The 20600-nt window shown below is 38.5% G+C and overlaps 1 protein-coding gene across 2 annotated transcripts in view; it reads left to right on the top strand.

The window, feature by feature from the left end:
• The window catches only part of LOC149275562 (SH3 and multiple ankyrin repeat domains protein 1-like), a 53682-nt gene extending 36877 nt beyond the window's left edge, over positions 1-16805 (top strand). For both annotated transcript variants that reach the window (XM_089504595.1, XM_089504594.1), the window contains 11 exons: positions 4665-4747; positions 5292-5416; positions 6046-6181; positions 6274-6276; positions 6776-6856; positions 10999-11055; positions 11509-11633; positions 12431-12539; positions 13024-14061; positions 14107-15571; positions 16235-16805. In XM_089504595.1, the coding sequence (XP_089360721.1) occupies positions 4665-4747; positions 5292-5416; positions 6046-6181; positions 6274-6276; positions 6776-6856; positions 10999-11055; positions 11509-11633; positions 12431-12539; positions 13024-14061; positions 14107-15571; positions 16235-16805 (3793 nt within the window). The remainder of the gene's footprint in view (positions 1-4664; positions 4748-5291; positions 5417-6045; positions 6182-6273; positions 6277-6775; positions 6857-10998; positions 11056-11508; positions 11634-12430; positions 12540-13023; positions 14062-14106; positions 15572-16234) is intronic.
• The last annotated feature ends 3795 nt before the right edge of the window (positions 16806-20600 follow it).

Below are 20600 nucleotides of genomic sequence, written 5' to 3'. Positions count from 1 at the left end.
AGACAAGGAACCGAATAAATAATATTAAAGGGTTGACAGACTAGATGGGCTGAATGGTTCTTGTGTTTGGCTCTTCAGACGCTGGCAAACTGTTTGGTCATCTTAAAAAAATGCTGTAGAAGAGGCTGAAACACCAGCTTCCTTTCTTTAGATGACATCATTTTATTCCAATGAACTTGAGAACACAAGATGCTATTTTTGTCTTATACCTAATCCTCCCCGTGATGCTCTATAGTCTAATGTATTGACTGTTCCTGGTTCTATTGAATTGCTTTAGTTGAATTCTGCTGGGCTGAGGAAACAATTAAATATTTGCATTTTTGGGGGCTATTAATTCTGAAACTGCCCTGGTTCTAAGAACGCTCTACTTTTATTCTCCTTTTTCTGCCCGCATCTCCGGGGCTTTTATCATAGACACAATGTTATCTTCTCTTAGTAGTTGGGAGAATGGACAAGGTGGAACAATTGCGCGGAACCAGTAGGACGAACGGGATTCAGTTGGATGTTCTAGTTGGACATTGGTCCTTAATGGTCAGTGGCGTGTTCTGATCAAGGGCCACCAAGCCAAGGGCGGCAGGTCCAAGGGGAGAGGAAGCCCCTCTGCCACAGGCGGCACAGGTTCCGGTAATTCCCTTCCGGACCTACTGCCGGGGTATGACATTTTACCGGACAGACATATAATTTTGGGAGCTGGCTACAATTATTTTAGAAGCCAAGAAGGCATATATCTCAAACTACAGGGGCCACGGCTAAGAGCCCCTTGGCTTTGTCTATTAGAATTTATATTGCTAATCCACAATCCTGTAGTCTTTAAAAGAACGTGCCTCTACGCTATAATCGTTTCGGATGAGATTTTCTTTTTTGACTTATAATAGATCAGAAAAATGACCGTTTTTCACGCTAGGATAGTGAATAATTTTGACTCCGTTCCAATACATTTGGCGTACATTTGCCAATTAAGTTGATATCACATAAATATTTATGTTATAAGAAAGTCAACCAACCTACCAAGGTTTTCCTATATTTTTTTTCCTATAAATTTAATTCGGTTTAAGGCATAACAGTTTAAAGTAATGGAAAACCCACCTTTTTCTGTTTTTTTCTTTATTTTATTTTTGAAAATATAGGATAGCATTCCTATAAGAAAAAGAATTTGTATATCTGGGGGACTTCAAGGTGTCTTGAGCCTTTTTTTAAGAGAAGATAATAGTCACATAGAATGAAGATATGTTCTTTGATCATAAATAAACCATAATAACTGAGCTACAGAATTAGAATAAATTATCCTTTAAAATAACGTCCTCATTGTATTGTACTCGGTAGGGAAACGGCTACCCCGCTGGGCAAAGAAATTATGATCTCCTTCCTATAAACTTCAAGACAATTAGGGCTGTGTATAAGGGTCACCTGGAAAAAAAATAATAATATTTTTTTCTTTTCTGATATAGTTACTAGGAATTATAATGATAATTATTCCTATTGATTAGCAATTAAAAATGAAAATTTTTTTTCATAATTTTTGTTTTTTTTCCTGGGACGCTTTTTTTTTAGCCCAAAAATTTCTCTTTATCCTCTCCAAAGGGAGAAAATATCTCAACTATAACTTAATATAATATTTAGTGTCATAAAAAAAGAATTGATCTAATATTTTAAACAAACTGTATAGAAAAACTCCATCGGTTTATTTTAATTAATGTAATTTTTCATTATATTAAAATGTTCTATTTAAAAAATTAAATATTTCTATTATATTTATATAAATATTTATATTTATATTTTTTTAACGTGAAAAATAGGTATCTACAATATATCCTTGCCTTAAATAATTCATATTATCATTACAGCCGAACCGATTCAAACAGTTTTCGTAACTTGACCCATTGTACAGCGCTCTGAAACTTCATGGCGCTATATAAAATAGTAATAATAATAATGCTGTATAGGTGAGTTCATCTTGATGGAACTCAGCTGAACGTTGCCTCAAATCATGTCTTAGAATTCGCGATTCGCTAAGCAATTCCTAGAATCGTTATTCCCTATCGACCTTGACTCTTGGACCTCATTTAGAAGAAAGGGCTTAAACTGATGATATTGACAAATGTTTTAAGAAATGTATATCAGTGCGCAACGATTGCTCTCGTCGCCATACCTGTCCTGATGGGGAATTTGTAGATCCTGGCGCTCTAGCGGAAAAGGACAGAAAATGAGTATTTTCGGTGGTGTTTTGACATTTGTGATGTCATAGCCTGGATCTCTCCATTACTGCAGATTAAGGAGTTGGAGTAGACAGTTTGATTGGCTCATTCTGGTTCTGCCCCACTAGGTCATCAATAAAGAACATTATAGGTACTTGGTGAACTATCCTATATATATATATATATATATATATATATATATACATAACTTCTCTTGCAGTACTCTGCGTGTGTTATTTAACGCCGCTATGCGCCTTTCATGGTCTTATTTAAAAGAGTCGTGCGGCAGTCGTTGGAAAGGTTGGAAACCTTAAGATAAGTATGGATGAGTGGGAGGCGAAAACGCCCATTGTTACAATATGTAGAGTCACACGTAAAGTTCTCATGAAAATGTCCTTATGAGCCTTGAAAGCAGCTTTTTCCATGGCCACGGTGTGTAGGATTGTAAAGGTCGGGGTTAATTCGCGGTGCTACGTGTTTGCAGGTGACCTGAACATTTTGTTTTGCAACTCATTCCGAGGGGCCAACCCTGGTGAGTTTCTCCTCCAAGACTGGGCCCCTAAATAAATCCTAGATAAAGTGGGGTGACCCTCTGACATTCTTCCATTGATTTAACGGTCACTGGGGGTCAGGCCAGGACTGGCCATCTTACACATCGGACAAAACCCTGGTGGGCCGGTGGCCGGTAGGGCCGCATACTTGCAGGGTTAGTAAAAACTGTGACACATGTCTGCAAGGATCATAAGACTCATCATAGATAAGACTCATCCCACTTTACATATTTTCTCCCCATCTCCCACCTTAAAGCTATCAAAAGCCCCCCCTATTACACTACAGCAGATATGTCCCTTAGTTCTGTTACAGGTGCCCCCACGAACACATACAGTCCTTTACAGGCCCCGCTGTACACACATGGTTCCCACCTGTCCCCCAATGGCAGGTACCCCACTTTTCTGAATCCTCGTGACCCATTGCAGGAACCACATTGTCCCGTTAAAAAAAACCTTTGTCCCATAACTTCCCTCGAGAGTTTTCAGGTTAACCACAGAGTCCGTGAACTATCACCTTGACATAGGCCAACCCTTTGACATTATAATGGCTGGAGAAGTCTTAACTGTTCACTAAATTGGGGTGGGGATGCCAACGCATTTCACACATGCAGCCTTTTTATTTAATAGCTTTACATAGTGACCTTTTATTCAAGGCCACTACATGGTTTTGGAATAGGGTTGCCCACTTTGCAGAACTGTCCCAAGATTCCATTATTGTCTCAGACATTTGACAACGCATTTCACATTCCTGCAACGCAGGCTATGTTTGGGGAAGACTATGAACAATAGCTGCACCGATGAGATGTTTCCTTACGTCTTCTTTGTCTGTAAAACCTAGTCTATGCTTCTTTAACTCCAAGCGTTCATTATCCATTCTGTAAGGTCAGAAGATTCCTCTTGAGATCTCCAAATCGCTGGTTTCATTTGTCATTCTCCACCACGGTCCCTTACATTAAAAGCCTTTGCCTTGCAACTTTTCTCTATCCATTGAGATCTGAAGCTGATGTTTCACAGTCTGTCAGCCGTTTTGTTATAGCCTTTCGTCATATTAGGTGTGTGCGCTAGGACTGTGTCGAGCGCATTAAGATGCCAATTCCTCCGTAGAATTAGATCTGACTCCAGGATGCTTAGTAGGGGTCATTTGATAATAACGTTTCTGTTTTACCAGCAGTTTTTTCTTACAATGTATTTCATGGTGTATTTTCTAATCTGGAAATGGGGATTTATAAGTATTATATTAAGTTTCTTGTCAAAGTACAATTTGTACAATGGCCTTCTCCATTATTTAAAGGGACAACCCAGCCGGCATATGCACTTTAATGCATATGAGAGGTAAGTGGTCCCATTTTTGTGTGGTTCCCCCTTGAAAATGCATGGAGGGATACTCTTTGTAGGTTTAATGAATGCATATTAAAGTGCGTTCTTTGGTGGAGAGGCTGGCTGGGAAACGGGGTGTCACTTTAATTCTTTTGGAACCAAGAGGTCTACTGATTGTAGACCATTGTAACATTGTATCGGCCTCAAAGTAGAGGGCTGAAAGAGCGGAACAGCTGCAGTTTTATTGGTATCAAGATTTATCTAGATAGAAAGCCTTAAAAGTAGAGCAAATGTGTCTTTAAATGGTAATAGTCATGGTGTTGCAATAAGACGACCCACTTTCCATCTTACTACATTCTGTATGATGGAGAGCCGAAGCCTTGCTTTCACTGGTAGGCTACAACCCCCTCCTAACACTTCAAGTGGCCAAAGATAATTTTTACTAGTGGCGACATCACTTAGTATTATTGGTACCAAGTATACCTTCTTCTCCTTTGAATGCTCTTAAAAATTATGTTTTTTGGGACATGTAAAGAGCCAACAGTAACTTGTTCCTTTTGCCATCCCTGAATCAGTTGTAACATCTGCATTTTTGTTTCAGTGACTACATTATCAAAGAAAAGACCGTGCTCTTACAGAAGAAAGACAGTGAAGGCTTTGGCTTTGTGCTGAGGGGAGCTAAGGGTGAGTATGATCTCTCCATTACTTGCGGAGGGTGGCTGGTGTCTCTTTTCTCTAAAGACCTGAGATGGAGAGATGGGTTCTCCACAACATTTTTTTAAAGACATTTAACAAGTAGAAATGACCAACATTAAGCCGATTGAATACAAGACGTGAAGGGTCTCATCCTTTAAGAATGGAACCCATAATGTTGATGGAGAGCTCATGTCAGGCTGTAGTCATGCAGGCCGATTGTAAGGATTTTTTCCCTTGAATTTATTACAGAAAATAACTGTTTTTTTAGTATAAGTTGCTGGCTACATCAGTTGAGATTTGGCAGAAGGCAGACTGTTTCAGTCTTATGTTGGCTCAATAAGAAAATGTTGTTGGTTATACATGGCGATCTAACTTTTACGGATGTTACAATCTCAAGTAGTAACATTAAAATTCCATCAGAACCTCCTCAACCTTTAACGGTCAGTATTAGGAATACTGTATAAACTTGAAAGAAAATAACAATAAATAACATTATAAAAAGTTGTAAAAAAATATTTTGGACAATCTACAGCACAAACCCCAATCGAAGAGTTTACACCTACACCGGCATTCCCGGCACTGCAATATTTGGAAAGCGTGGATGAAGGCGGCGTGGCCTGGAGAGCAGGGCTCAGAATGGGCGATTTTTTAATCGAGGTAATCACATTTCAACTTATTATAGACAATCTCAAACATATCAACTTTCCACCGGGAGAAACGTCTATAGTGGATCTCTACGCTACGAGAATGGAATTCTATGTAAAATGTAACAGGACCTAGCAAGCTTACTTCATAAATGATGCTTAGTTCATGCTGGTCTTCTGGTCCTCAAGGTTTTGGTAACACCGTCAGTTCACTCAGTCGTAGTCAGGATTGGTTTTCACCAAAAAATAAGCCAAATCTTTTCATTACAATAAGAGAGCATTCTTTCATCCCGAAAGAACATATTGATTAGACCTAATGACTCGCAAAAGCTCAGATATTTTGTGTATCTCCATAAAAGCAACGTTGACCACTATGCGGCCTGTTTGTCGACTTTGATAGACATGCTCAAGAGAGCTATGGCACAGCTTGAATAATAATATTTTGTAATTGTCCTCATGCCAGTGAAGCTCAGCATGAGGTCATTCCAGTCCCTCGGTCGCTGACCAGTACAGTAGTCAAGCTTTCTTTTAATGACGTAATCTGTCTACTATTTTAAAAAAAAGTAGACAAGATAGCGTGAATCAAATTTGCCAAGATTGCCATGAATGCAGCCTGATGAAGTCTGATTTCTCTGTTTTTAGGTGAACGGGCAAAATGTTGTGAAAGTTGGACATCGTCAAGTAGTAAATATGATTAGGCAAGGGGGGAACAACCTGATGGTTAAAGTCGTCATGGTTACTAGGAATCCAGAAATGGAGGAAGCTATGCGGAAAAAAGGTACATTTTCAATATTTCCGTACTCCTCGCTTGTTTTATGATATTGCTTATTAATTTATTTACAAAAAAATGTTCGTGCTTTGTTGATTGAGCAGGTTGAAGAACTTAGAGACTTATTTTTGTGGGACAATAGGCATTTCTAAAATATCCACCAATGCGATTTGTTGGATTTCGTTGTCTTACTATGGAGAATAAAAATATTATTATATTATCGTTATTATACATTATTCTGTCCAGCTATCGCCCTGTCAAAAACTAGCATTAACAATTTTTTAAAAATATTTATTATTAAAGCATTAAAAATCCTCCTTATACAGTCCTTATGTTATAGAAACAGTAAATGTGATATACAATAGGAACCTAAAAACATAATATAAAATATAAAAACATATGCTCTATTAAAACAATTTAAGATTAGATTTAATGCATTAGATTTATTTTTTTGATTATCTATTTATTTATATTTTGTGAGGATTGCCGTTAATAAAAACAGAAATGGTACCTGGAATAATAATTCTTAAATGTGGTGTGTTATCATGATTAACTTTTTCTTTTTATAAGGATTTTTAAAATATTATTTTTAAACTACTTTAGTGCCACAGCAGACAAAGCGCGTTACTCCACCTGCAATTTCACTACGATCAAAATCCATGACATCAGAATTGGAGGAAATGGGTAAGCCTTTCAGATCTTTGCTAATGTTGATTAGTTAAAGGTTTTGTTATTATTATTATTATTATTATTATTACTATAATATATTATTATTTAATATAAATGAATATAATTAGTATAGTTATTTATGTAACTTGAATTTAGAATAATTTAGTATTATAAGAATAAAGTATTTGTCTCCTTACAGAACTCCCCCCCCCATTTAGTTATAGTACAGAAACATTAATTTTGCAATAGATAAATACATTTAAAAAAAATAAAAAATTGCTTATAAAAATCACATTAAATATTACAATATTGGTCAATCCGGAAATTATTTTCCACCTTTCGGATCTGAAAAAACAAATTTTCCCTAATTCTATTTATTTTCACTTCTAGTGCTAGAGGCTCATGCGTAGTTCCTTAAACACTCAGGTAGACGCTAGGAAGTGGGTTACAACTTCTGCTTGGCCTACCCATTGGAATTATTAAGATTAAATCATGGTTTAATCTCAAACATGACAGTTGCTATTTAATATCGAAAAAATAACGCCTTTCAACAATAGTATGCTAACCTTTAGGGCTGCTTCCTCTCCTGGGTGCCAGGATATGTCGTCAAATTCTGGTGTTCCGCCTTTTAAGAACACATAAAGGCATAAATAAACTATGGAGGATGTCCCGACTTGGCGCAGTCCTCTTTAGTGTTAATGGACTGCTGGGGAGTTCAGTGATGTCCATTTTAATCGCCCCATTGACCACTGGTGCTAATGGCCCTGATGGCCCTATAGGGCAAATGGCTCCCTGTTATGTGGCAGAAGGGCTGCTGGATTTACTGCCCTAGACCAGGATACGCCGCTGCCTGCCAGTCTGGGGGGAATTTAATTAAAAAAATCTTAACGTTTAAATAGTGCTGTTATCGCCATAGCAACCAATGAAACATTCCTTCTGATTGGACGATTCCCTTAGGGGCTGTGGCGATAAGGGCACTTTTACAAATATTGCACAGGTACAACATTTTATCTATAACCCTTATTATTTTTTATGATATATAATAGCACGAAACATCTTTGGAATGTTGATGCAATGTGTTCTCAAAGAACGTTAGCGGCACTGAAACTGAACCCCGCAGATGGCTAAACTAGAATATTCGAAAAAATTAGCATCTGCACTTTCTTAGATTGAAAGATAACGATGACATATTGGTTCTGTATGTGTCATAATTGCACACCAAGAATCCTATATGCCAGAACCACCCCCAGAAATAATTTGGAATGAATTGTTACAATCTTCCATGTTCTAATGATACTGGACAGAATTCTCTTAAGGTTGAAGTTCTGTTAATAAATTATTTATAAAAAATTAAATAAAAAAATAAATAAAAAAAAGTTAAAAAAATGAATTCAGCTATGCCTCTCCATACAGCTTGATGACTATATTGTATTGTATGGTTCTTAGTGTTGGGTGACAGGTTCCCTTTAAACATAGACATTGTTCTTAAAGGGACAGAAGAGCCAGCTGTTCACCTTCTAGGTCAAATTTAATCTTCAAACTCCATTGAGTGTGGGACTGAGCTAAATTTACACATTTTGAAGATGCCTGTGATGTCCAAAGCTGTTTCTAGAAAACGTGTGGTTGGATTGTCTATCTCATTAGATTTTGTTTTTCATTGACGTGTCTTTATCTGCAAGCTTTTAAGGTTATTACCCTGCTTGTCATTGAAATAATTTTACATCTCTGAAAATGTTAACGACGGGCATATTTCTCTTCTTCTTTTCTTTCCTTTTGTGTTTTGATTTTTTGCCTTTCCATCCTTCCTATAAACATTTCCATTAAATTCTCCTCTATCCTCTTTCATATATGTTTTTGATATACCAAGTGGAAAAAGGTATTTTGATAAACACTGGTGGTTTCATAAAGCTGGTGGCCACTCATGTTGGTCAAAAGCTTTCCTTGTCCACAGAGACAACCAAACAATCGCTCCGTTTTCATGATAGATTCATTGTGCTAATTAAAGAGCAATTGGGAATTTGTGATGATAATAACCCAAAACCCTGCATAGCTGGCGGCTTGAGGTTATATGTAGGGGTCTACTTGCCTAATGGGGTAATGAATGTTGAACAAAACACCAAAAATTTAGCTTTTACTTAACCCAAGAATGTAGAAGGACATTATTTTGACCATGAAGTGTCACGATTATTATAAATTAAAACCTAGAAAAGAATATTATTTTTTTTGATTGCAAACATTAAAAAAGACATTTATCTATAGAAGTATCCATCTATAATACACAATTGGAAAATAATCTGTAGATCCTAGAAACGGCAGGTTCTGCCAATAAAACTCTAGAAGTAGTGGATAGGATTGGTCCATCCGTTCATAAATGATAGAGTAACATAACAATGTATATTTGAGTATGTAATTTGTTGGATACATCGAGATATTATCAACGATCCAGTGTCTGTACACATCTTATCATGACATCCGGCTGGGTAATTAGGTAAATCCAGCTGCCATACATCACCTTCTGTAAATCACCGGTCACCTCCACCTCACGTTCTGCTGGTAAGATAGTTTATATAGATCCAAGGATCGGCTACCGATGAAATGGAGACCGGCAAGAGGAGCCGCATCTAAGAATGTGTAAGTCCCAAGCCATTACTGTTATGCCTGTAGTGGAGGGACAGGCCTCATATAGACCAGGGCTTCGGAGGTTGTAGCTCATTAGCTACATTTGTAGACATTTGTATCTCTCTTGCCCTTCGTACTCTTTCCATAGTCTGGGAGGGACATAAAAGGAACGGTGTTTTAGAGACAGCCCGTGATACTGTCAATCGAGCCATAGTTAGAACTCCGCCAGATCTACCTTATTGAGTATTTGTCCATTTTCTAGGCTATTATGTGTGGTTAACTGGTAACTCCATCCAGATATGCCTGTGTCCCACCTAAGTTGGCCAACTTTCCTGGAAAATGACCTCAATGTTGCTTATATAGGGGTTATTATTGGCCATAAGTTATTTTTTTCTGGTTTGCTGGAAAAATATTGATAACTACAGCCGCTCCCTGTCCTACTCATGCATTGCTAAAAATGTTATTATGATTATTTGGATGGTTGCGATATGCTTATAATGAGTGAGACGTGGTGACATGGCAAGCTTTGTATGGGTTGGGGTGGACGGAGCTACTGGCAAGACTTTTCCCCTCCATCCTTTTCAATTTCACGGTAAATGTGTCACTCAAGACAATTGTGTTGTCCACCTGATGGGAATCCATCACTGGTTGAGAATGGGAATGTTTGTGGGATTATAAAAAATAAATTGGTCCAAGAGGAGATTAATTGGTCCAAGAGGAGATTAATTGGTCCAAGAGGAGTCTTTAGCTGAAGGTTATACCTGTTGACACAGGAAAAGATATAGAGCCCCTTCAGACCCCAGAGGTCTCTTCCTCCGATGGAATGCATGCAATTAGAAATGGATGCTCACTAACGACTTCTTTTGTTGTTTCCTTTAGTTTCTCCTTGGAAAAAGAAAAATGGTAAGCGTCATATTGAATTATGGACCCATTGACTACAGATATTTCTGAAAAGCATGAGACTGAGAATGATATCCAATTTCCAAGCGTAGCCATAGAATGTTTGAAAGGCAAAAAGAAGCACTTACAAGCATCCCTTCTCTTAAACGTAGCATCCATGCCTCGGAAGCTTCCATTGGCACATGAATAATACTGCCCGAAAGGCGCATGTCCTCGACAAGCTGTCCTTTGGCTGATGCAAATTGGTCGTTGTGTGTTGCAAGAGTTAAACTTACACGTATCGTCAAAAAAACAGCGTTCCCAGAAATTCTGTGTCATTTCATGAATTCTGCCAGTATTTCCACCCACATTTCTGGAGCCTTCTTCTATGTTTTGCTCCCATTTTCATGAGGTTTTGGTAAAATGGTGTAAGTGCTCCTTACCTGTTAAAGGAATCAATATTTTTAAAAATAGACCAGTCGCTTAAGAAGTGTGACGTTCTATCTGTCTGGTATAAAACAGTCTTCACAAGGTTTTGTGGTTTTCTTGCATTTAATCGTGAAATAATTACTGGCAGGGTGTTCTGTCTCCCAGCAGAAGCAGTAGTGCCTTAGTTCCTCTACCAGCATTCTTACCTTTCTAATGTTATTTCATTTTAGAATATGAGCCGGCTCACAATACAGAGAAGAAACGTACTGTGTACCAAATGGCCTTAAGTAAGGACTGAGAAAAAAGCCAACTGATTTGACAAGAGTTTGAAGACCTGTCGTTTTCCCCTAAACCCTACAATTTACGGTTCTACACACTAAATAAAGCAATGTTTAAATGTAAAAAAATCCATGTATATGTACTAGAAACTCAACTTCTGTATATATATTATGGCAGGGACTGGTGGTTATTAGGATCTGCATGATTATTCCACCCCAGTAAGCTTTCTCTACCCCATTGTTGTGTTGGCTGTTGTTGAGTCAAGCCGCCTTCATAAAGGTTGTGCCAAAAGACAACACAAGTTACTAGAAGGAGGGCAACATCAGATTTAAATTTTGCATGCGCCTAAAAAGACGACTTTCTGGATCTCAGAATTATGAGAAACTATATTTTTTGGGTGATTTTGCTTATTCCTGCTGTGCGGTGGAGACATCCAGTTGACCGCTTTTCTTTTCTTTCAGATAAACTGGATGAGATTCTGGCTGCTGCCCAACAAACCATTAGTGTTAACGAGACCACTAGTCCCAGCCCGCTGACACCACTAGGATCATCACGGACTCCCGGAAAGGGATTTTTCTCCTCTGAGGTATAAAAAAAAGCCTATTTCTTGTGTTTCTCAGTCGGTGGACAACTGAGACCTGGTCCTAGAGACCTCTGTACTGCTTAGATGGCAACAGGCATTGAGCTGGATAATCTATCTAGGGCTCAGATGGTACATTTCTTTTCCACTATTTCATCAATTCTTAGTCTTGAGGACTAAGAGCTTTGGGGTATCAGCCATGCCTGGAGTCACGCTAGATACTGAAGAAGTGAGGTCCATGCTCTCCTCCAACTAGACAACAAGGATAGTCTTGTAATTATTTGAATAATACTGCTGTCTAAAAATGGGATTGTAGTCTTGTCATCAAGAAGATGGATAGGGCATTGCAAAGCCCTAAAATGTATCTAATTTCGTAACTGAAAATGGACTTTATATTCCATTTTCAATCGGACAGTTCTATTTTCTCTAGTTGACATGGGTTGGCTGCTGTGCCTCCTCTGGATGCCATGAGTGGCTGATTGTGAATGGCTTGTAACCTATATGCCTTCTGTATCAATTAGTGATGGCACAGATAGATTCAAATATTTCAGTAGAAATATCCGAGTAATTACATTTCAAAAATAACTTTTATTATAACTATTATTTTTATGATTATGACACTTGAAATTAAATATTTTAGATGAAGAATTGGGATTTTTTTTTCTACTAAAAGTATGGATATTTATGTGCCTATTTATTGTGTTTCTTGGGGGAAAAAAAAAACCTCCTTCTAGTGTTATAGATGTTGGTTTTTTTTGGCGGAATTGTATATATTTTGCTACTAATGTTTATGATTTCTGTAGTCAAGCTTTGGTCAACATAGAGTTCCAAGTGCACAGTCGGTGTATGAGAGGTCTTCCTACTTGTCCTCTTCGCCCTCCCAGGCCATGATGATGCGCCAGAAATCCATTGGTAAGAAATATTTGTGGATACTGCTGAATTTTATTTATTATAAGTTGATTTAAGTTAAATTGAATATTATACCAGCCCTTTAACTTATTCCATCAGTAGCCTTCTACAACCAAATTTTTAGCCTTCTACAAGCTTTTTTTTGTGATTTGTTTTTTTTACTTTTGTCCTCCTTAATTAGTTTTCTGAAATAAAAAAACCCAGAATTATTTATTGACTATACAAATATATAACATAGATTGAAATGTAAGATGAAAAACAGCAGTTTACCAAGTTTCTGGGGGTTTTAGCAGTGGAGATTATGATATAACAACCAAAATTAGCAATCTATATTGGGTTTGTTTTTCAAAATTAGACTTCTGTAAACCCCTCCAAAATCTGGCAGTAATTATAATGATCTCTTGAAAGACAAATCTGCAACTATTCAATTGGAATTTGATTTCACAAGATTCATGTTCTCACTACCTTCCTGAACTCATCGTTACAGGAACAGGAGATGATGAAAAGCCATTTTTGTCAGCGCCACCAATGAAGTTCAACCGAAGTCTGTCGGTTCCCAGTTCAGAGGACATCCCTCCCCCTCCTACGACTTCCCCGCCAGACCCTCCATACAACACCGCTCCCTCACCTTCTGCCAGGGTTAGTCCGGTTCCCAGATCAAACTTTAATCAGAGTGGAGATGCAAAGCTGTACTCACCAACAATGCGACAGGAGAGTGGACTCTTCGACCAGCAAATGATGGACGCTACTCGAGAGAGACGAGACAAAATACAGCTTTACCACCAGGACTCTGAACAGGGAACCGACGATCAGATTAGAATGGCAAACATGAGAGGCTGGAGATCCCAGGCACAAGAAATGCGTTACTTCAACCTTCCAGCCAGAGCTGCCAGCACCGCAATGTACGTCCCGGCAAAGGCAATGCGTCGCAAAGGTCAACTGGTCAAGCAGGTTAAGGTGGAAAATGAACAAGAACAGAAGCAACAACAACAGCAGCAATACCAGTCTCATCACCAGTCACAGCAGGCAGCAAAATCCCACGAGAAAAGTTCCATTCCTATCCCAACCATCATTATCAAAGCCCCATCAACTAGTAGTAGCGGAAGAAGCAGCCAAGGCAGCAGCATGGAGGCTGAGACTCAACCAGACCCAATTCCGTCCCTACAACTACGCGACAATATTGATTTTACAAGCCAGTTTGGAGCAGCCATTGTTGGCGCAGCACGGCGGGACCGTGAATGGTTTAATGAAGCCCGTCGAAAGTCGGCTCTCTTTCTCTCAACAGATGAAGATACAGAGCCCACACCTGCCCCAAGGCTTAAGCATTCCAAATCTATTGATGAAGGTATGTTTTCCAGTGAACCCTACAAGCATCTCAATATTCCCGCCAACTTTGGAGTCCCTGTAAATAGAGACGTTACTAGTGGGTATGCTTACCAGCCTAAATCTGGCAAGACGTATGGCGTTAGTACAACTAGCGCTTTTAGCACTGTGTGTTCCACTTTTATTCCACAACTACAATCATGTTCCAGTCCACTGACAATGTCTAATGTTAGCCCAGGTGGAGGAGCCACCACTCCACTCATACATCCCCTAACAGGAAAAATCCTCGATCCCAACTCTCCACTTGGTCTCGCATTGGCAGCCAGGGAAAGGGCTTTGAAAGAGACCCAGCAGCATACCCGAAATGAGGTGGAAGATAGGAGATCGCGTCCATCGTCACCACGCTTTCCAGAACAGCCTAAGTCACCTCTTGAATCGAGGAGTAGTTCCCCACACCGGCTTTGGGACTCTGGATCTGTTAAAAAAAAAGAGATAGATTATAAGCCTTGTATGGTGTCTTCGGGAGAGAGGAAATCAGACGAGAATTCTGGCCACCGGTCACCTGCTCTGTTGCTTCTGCAAGGGGTTGAACAAGGTAAAGCATGGGAAAAGAGGGCGGAAGGGGCAGAAAAGATAGAACTACATGTTCGGTTTATGGAGAATTCCACTCACAAAGATGAGGAAGAGCACGGCAAAACCCCATTAGTTAAGGAAGTAAAACATGAAAGGCCAGTAAAAAACACAGTGGCAAATCATCCTCAATTGTCTAACACAAATCCTGAATCGAATGATACAAATTCCAAAGAGAACGGTCTCCCTTTGTTAGTCCTGCCTCCCCCAGCACCTTCTATTGATGTTGACGATGACTTTCTTTTTACCGAGCCCCTTCCTCCACCCATAGAGTTTTCAAATAGCTTTGACAAGCCTGACTCCCCACCGGGCGCAACAGGCATGGCCTCCAACCTTCCTCCACCTGTGCCACCTCCACCTCCTGACTCCAGTAACACACCTGCATTAGACTCTACAACCTCTAGCCTCACTTCTTATGACAGTGAAGTAGCAAACTTAACCCAGGGGACTCCAGAACTCAAAGAACCTCATGTCAACTTTTCATCCGTTGTCTCATCAATCCAAATACCAGCTTTGGATACTATAGAGACAGTGACTGATTCTGGTATTGAAGAGATTGACAGCCGTAGCAGCAGTGATCACCATCTAGAGACGATCAGCAGTGTCTCTACGTTGTCCAGCATGTCGGGTTTATCAACAGAAGGAACAGAACTTCTGGACACTTACATTACTTATCTGGATGGGCAAGCATTTGGTGCTGAAAAGGCTGTCCACCAAAATAAGATCCGTTCAAGAACATTTCCAAGTAGAACCCCTGGATTACTCAGGGATCCCATTACAGCAACAAGCACTACCATTTCCATAGCTCCTTGTACAGACAATGTCTTTACACTGACCCCATCTCAAGGGCCTTCGCTCAGTGCAACATCAGAGTCAGCCAAGGAGGCTCAGCGGAAATCTCCCACTCTTCCTTGGGAGGACTTCTCCCAGGAAAAAACCTCTCCTGTCTCTACAGTAAAGAGCAACATGATCAGCGAGCTGAGCTCAAAACTTCATCATATGAGTGGAGTCTCCTGGTCTCGGCCCCCAGAATCTGCAGTTTCTTTTGCGACGGAAAGACCTACATCTCTCCAGAGGCACAGGTATTCGTATGGGTTTAGCTAAAGTCTTTTTACCGGTTTTATAGTCATATCATTTATTCCTCTTACAAGGAGGGTTTTACTTGCCCAACAATATGTGTAGTTAAATTGTTGAGACTTATTTATTGACTTAAGTATACATTCTATTGTGCCAGGATGGCAAAACTGTCTGCGGCTATTCTTTGTAATGCATAGTTAATCGGTGAAAATAAAATTCCTTGTCTTGACTTGCATAGAACCCATTGCATCAAAAGATAAACCCCTAGGATCTCTGGTATGTGTTGAGACTTATCTATGTGTATTCATTTATTGCAGTAACTTTAAATGATTTCTTATATCAACTATCACATCACGTTAAGAATGATGGGCCATGTATCTTAAGAACAATTCTGATATAAAGTTCTAAAATTGATGCAGACCAACTGGAACATTCCATTAGTTGACAAGGTGGCTGCTAAAGATTGATTTAGACTTTCCAGGACTGTTCTTTGTAAACATAGCTTAGTTTATGACAGTCAGTGATTCTAAAATTTGGGGAGACCCCATATGGTAGTAAAAAACTTTGTGTGTGTACCCATAGGAGGTAGATACCTATATATATATATATATATGTGTGTTCTCTGAAGGGCTATTAACTCTGATTCATCAGTTTGTGTCTTCTTATAGGATAGCTGATGATTCGGCTGCTTCCTTGATTTCTTCTAAACCTGTGAGCAGTTTGTTCCATAACTGGCCTAAGTCTCCCCAGCCAACTCCAAAACACCCCAAAAGTGTGGACTTTGACATCCGGCCTACTCTTCGACGAGCACCGAGCCCTTCAGCTTTGTCGACAGAGCACAAAATAAGCCCAACTCCCCGTCCGTCTTCTCTCCCCATCCTGCCTTCAGCCCCTGTCTATACGGGAGTCTTTGACCTGAGAGGATCTCCCACTGCAGCAGGTGACTCTTTCCCCAGCTTCCAAACAGGCAGTCGGTCGCTTTCCCCAACTCATTTCATCCTACCACCTACAGAGAAACCCTTTGCCTCTAAGCCTATTCATTTCTGGACAAAATACGATGTGGCTGACTGGTTGGACTATTTAAATCTTGGAGAACACCGAGAACATTTCCTAGACAATGAGATTGATGGTAGCCACTTACCTTCACTAACCAAGGAGGATTACATTGACCTAGGAGTGACCAGGGTGGGTCATCGCATGAACATTGACCGTGCTTTGAAATTCTTCTTGGAAAGGTGATTTGAAACATAATAAGATTCATAGTTCTTTCATCTCAACACTAATCCATCATCACAAACCAAAAGAAGGTTTGTTACAGAGTCACAAGGCAGGCACATTTGAATGTACTATGAGGCCAATGAAAAACAACAACAAAGGCAAGAAAATCACTGGAAAAAAAATAATATATATATATATATACATACACAATATATTTATACACACACACGTATATTCTTAAAACTGCACAGGATATTCCTGAAATGATTGATTCACCAGCTGCTTATTTTACAGTTTTGGGGGCAAGAGGCAATGACGGGTTCCTTCGAGAGCCGTTAAAAAATAAATAAAAAAAGAAAACACATTCTGGTGGCGCTGTTGGGAAAGGAATTTATTCCGGAGCACAAGTCCTCCCTTTCCGCTGCGCCGGTGTTTCTGATATTCCACATGTACTGTCAACATGTAGTAATGTCACAGCCAAACATAGAAAGGAAGATAAAAATATTATATGTGGGGAAGGTGGGCGATAAGACAGGGGGGGGGGGGGGAGATGACCGTGAAGAACATTCTACCATTGGTAGTTAACTACTTAGTTTTGAGAAATCATGATCAACGCCTTCGTCATCCCTATTCTATGTTTGGGTGATATTTCCATTCGGTTACCATAGGGGTAGACGACCTGTACCTGCTTTGCTGATGATCCTAAACAAGGATCCTTTTTGGGTTTGAGGTCTAACATCAGCTGGAGCTTTGATGGATTGCTTAGCCCCAGGTTACTTCAATTTTGTATCAACTAAATGGGTAGATTTTATTATTCACACAATGTTATTTAGAGGGGTCAGTTATGACCCATATTTAGCACTGTTTTTTTTCCCCGTAGGATTCCCAGGCGGCTCTTAGAAGAGCGCTACCCAGTCAATAGAATTGAGCGTATTCTCAGAATGTAATAGGGATTCTTTTCTTTCTTTGCTGGGTGTAGAGACAGATAAGGAGTCTCGCATTAGTACGATCGCGGGAGCGATTGTTTCAAGACATAGTAATTTAGCAATTCTAGCTAAATAAATGGGGATTACAGCTAAGAACGCTGTTCTTCTAATAAGCCTGGGCCTTTGAGTCAAGGTGTTGTTGCCTTTATGGATTTGAATAGAAAGACATCTGGTTTGCGGCCAACAAGCACGAAGCACACGTTGCCAGGAAGCTGTGAGAATAAACATGGAGTGCAGTTTGTCTAAATTTCAGAGATGGCCAGTTCTTGTTTCAGAGACAGCCTCGGCGGTCATTTCTATCTTGGTAGGATGGACTGCATACTCTCCTTCTCTTTAGCCAAAGCCGAAAGACCACTGTGCTGTTGTGACTGGGAGCCAAGGGTTCCTTTAAATCAGACACAACGTTATCATACTTTTTGATTCTGTTCCTTGCGCCCTTCGTTTCTTTTCTCAACAAACCCCATGGGTGAGTCCTAACGTCTAGACAAAAGGTACCTGGGATGTAACACGGAGGAACGAGATACTTGAGAACATATTGTGTTAAGGAATACCTGGGAATTATAGCCTTACTTTAACTTACTATTTATATATTGTTTTGTTTTTTATAACTCTGTGTGTTTGCTAAACTCTAGTAATGTGACCTATGGAACAGGCAGAGCTGAAAATACTCAAGAACAAGGTGAAAGAAATCCTATGGCACTCAATATCTTACCATATTTTGGTTTTCAATAGACACTAATATTTCTAGATAAAAAAAAGTATTTACTAATTAGATGAAAGCAAGCCTTTGGGATGAAGCCCCTTTTATCTGTATCATGGTTTATATATATAAATGTGTTAATAACTAAAGATCGATTAGGCCTTGTGGTTTGCAAAGTTCTTGGTTCTCAAAAGATGTGGCAATTAAGTTTTTTTTTTGTAGTTTTTTTTTTTTTTTTTTTTTTTTTTTTACCATTCACTTATTAAACCATCTCACAAACAGCAGGACAAGAGCCATGAAGCTTCATTGTGGCCACAGAAGCAATTCACGCGTCGAGATCCTTTGTACGAGAATCAAACCCATATTTAGTCCTTGGTGGGTTAACAGTGTATGGTTTTAGACATTTAAAAAAATATATATAACTTTTATATAGCTCTCTACGGTTAGTCTTGAGTATTCCAATTGGTTACTGATGTGGATATCAGCTAAAGTATTATCTTATGAAAAGGTTTGTCTTATAGAAAAAAAATTCCAAGACCACCTCATCATGAAGACCTGGGGCTAGTGGATACATAGCCATTAGCCACATGCTGCTTCCTCTTATAAAAGTTATAAAATATATATATATATATATAATTTAATACGTTAACTTCCTCCACTTTCACAATCCTCTAGGTAATTGAAGATGTCAGGCATATGATTTATTCAGGCACTTTGTAGTTAACAGTATAGTCAGCGCTCGTTTCCGTAATAGCCCAATATTCTGTTTAAAAGGCTAGGAATATATTTCCATAATATTTTAACCTTGATGATTTCATTTTATTAAAATATTATATATATATATAAAAAAACATATATATAAAGACTGTCTTCCAGATGATAGATATGATAAAAATGTTGGAATTTTCTTCGTGCTTTGAATTTTCTTTAAAAAAAAAAATGCAAGTAACGATTCCATGATGGAAATTTGGTTGCCAGGTCCTTTTTAACCCCTTAAGGACAATGTGCGGTCCCTTAACCCATTGAAAATAATGCATTTTGAGCCCGTACATGTACGGGCTTTGTCATTAAGGGGTTAAAATATTTATTTCATGGCATCATCATTTCCTGCAAATATCGGTGTTGAGTTATAGGATGTAAATGTATAGATACTTAGCGTCGACTAATTAATCAGTCTCTTTACAGCAAAACTAACAATGCACCTGATCTTGCAAATAAATATATTTTTTTCCTTAAAAAGGATCACATCAGGTATTTCTATTTTGCTTGCTTTTGTTTTCAACAGTATTTTCACAGGGAAAACATCTATTAAAATAATAAATACATACATTAAATAAAGCAAAATTTAATATTTTAAATATAAATTTAATTTAGGCATAATCATTGAGTTTTATTTGTAAATAGAAAAAACAAAACTATATTTTTTTAACTTAAAGTTCTTTCCCATTGTGATTTTTTTTTTTTGAAATTGTTTTGGAATTCCATTTTTACCAATAGGCTGTAAACTGTGATTCACACTTTAATATTTTATGGTTATCAGTCATGTTTTTGGAAACGAGGGGCTTGATATGTCTATAAGATGCATTAGTATATCTCTTTTGTGTTTCATACTATTTTTAAGATCCTTTTTAAAAAGTTGAGTTTTGTTAACAGGATACTTATGCTTTTTAAGCTAAAGTTTTCATGTCTTGGATATACAGTTTTTCTTCTTGACTTCCAAAATCAATGAACAAAGACGGAATAGTGTTTGATGATATCAGTGTTTGGTACCGTAGTCGTACAGGTTTACTAAATTACTTATTAAAGGGGTAATACATTTGACCCTGTTTTGGGGAGATTTTTGCTACAGTGCAAAAAAGATTATTTCAGGTTTTTGTTCATGTAAAATCATTAATATTTTACGCCTTAAAATGTGTTAATTATCCAACAGAGTTCCAAATGATTTGTAGAATGAAATAAAACAGCTGATTCTATAGTTTCACTGCAAATATCAACAGAAAATGATTGATAGAAATTGCCTAAGATTTGCAAATCTGTACTATAATTGTCATTGATTTTGGAGCCAGTTGTCCGACCGATCTCCATTACCATTTGGGTAAATTTAATAGGAGATGGACCTAAGATTTGTTA

This window comes from Sceloporus occidentalis, unplaced genomic scaffold (assembly GCF_023333645.1).
Source record: "Sceloporus occidentalis isolate IW3139 unplaced genomic scaffold, rSceOcc1.0.p SCAF_280, whole genome shotgun sequence".
NCBI classification, from domain to species: Eukaryota; Metazoa; Chordata; class Lepidosauria; order Squamata; family Phrynosomatidae; genus Sceloporus; species Sceloporus occidentalis.
The sequence above is the reverse complement of the archived record's forward strand: the minus strand, read 5'-3'. Positions and strand labels throughout refer to the sequence as shown.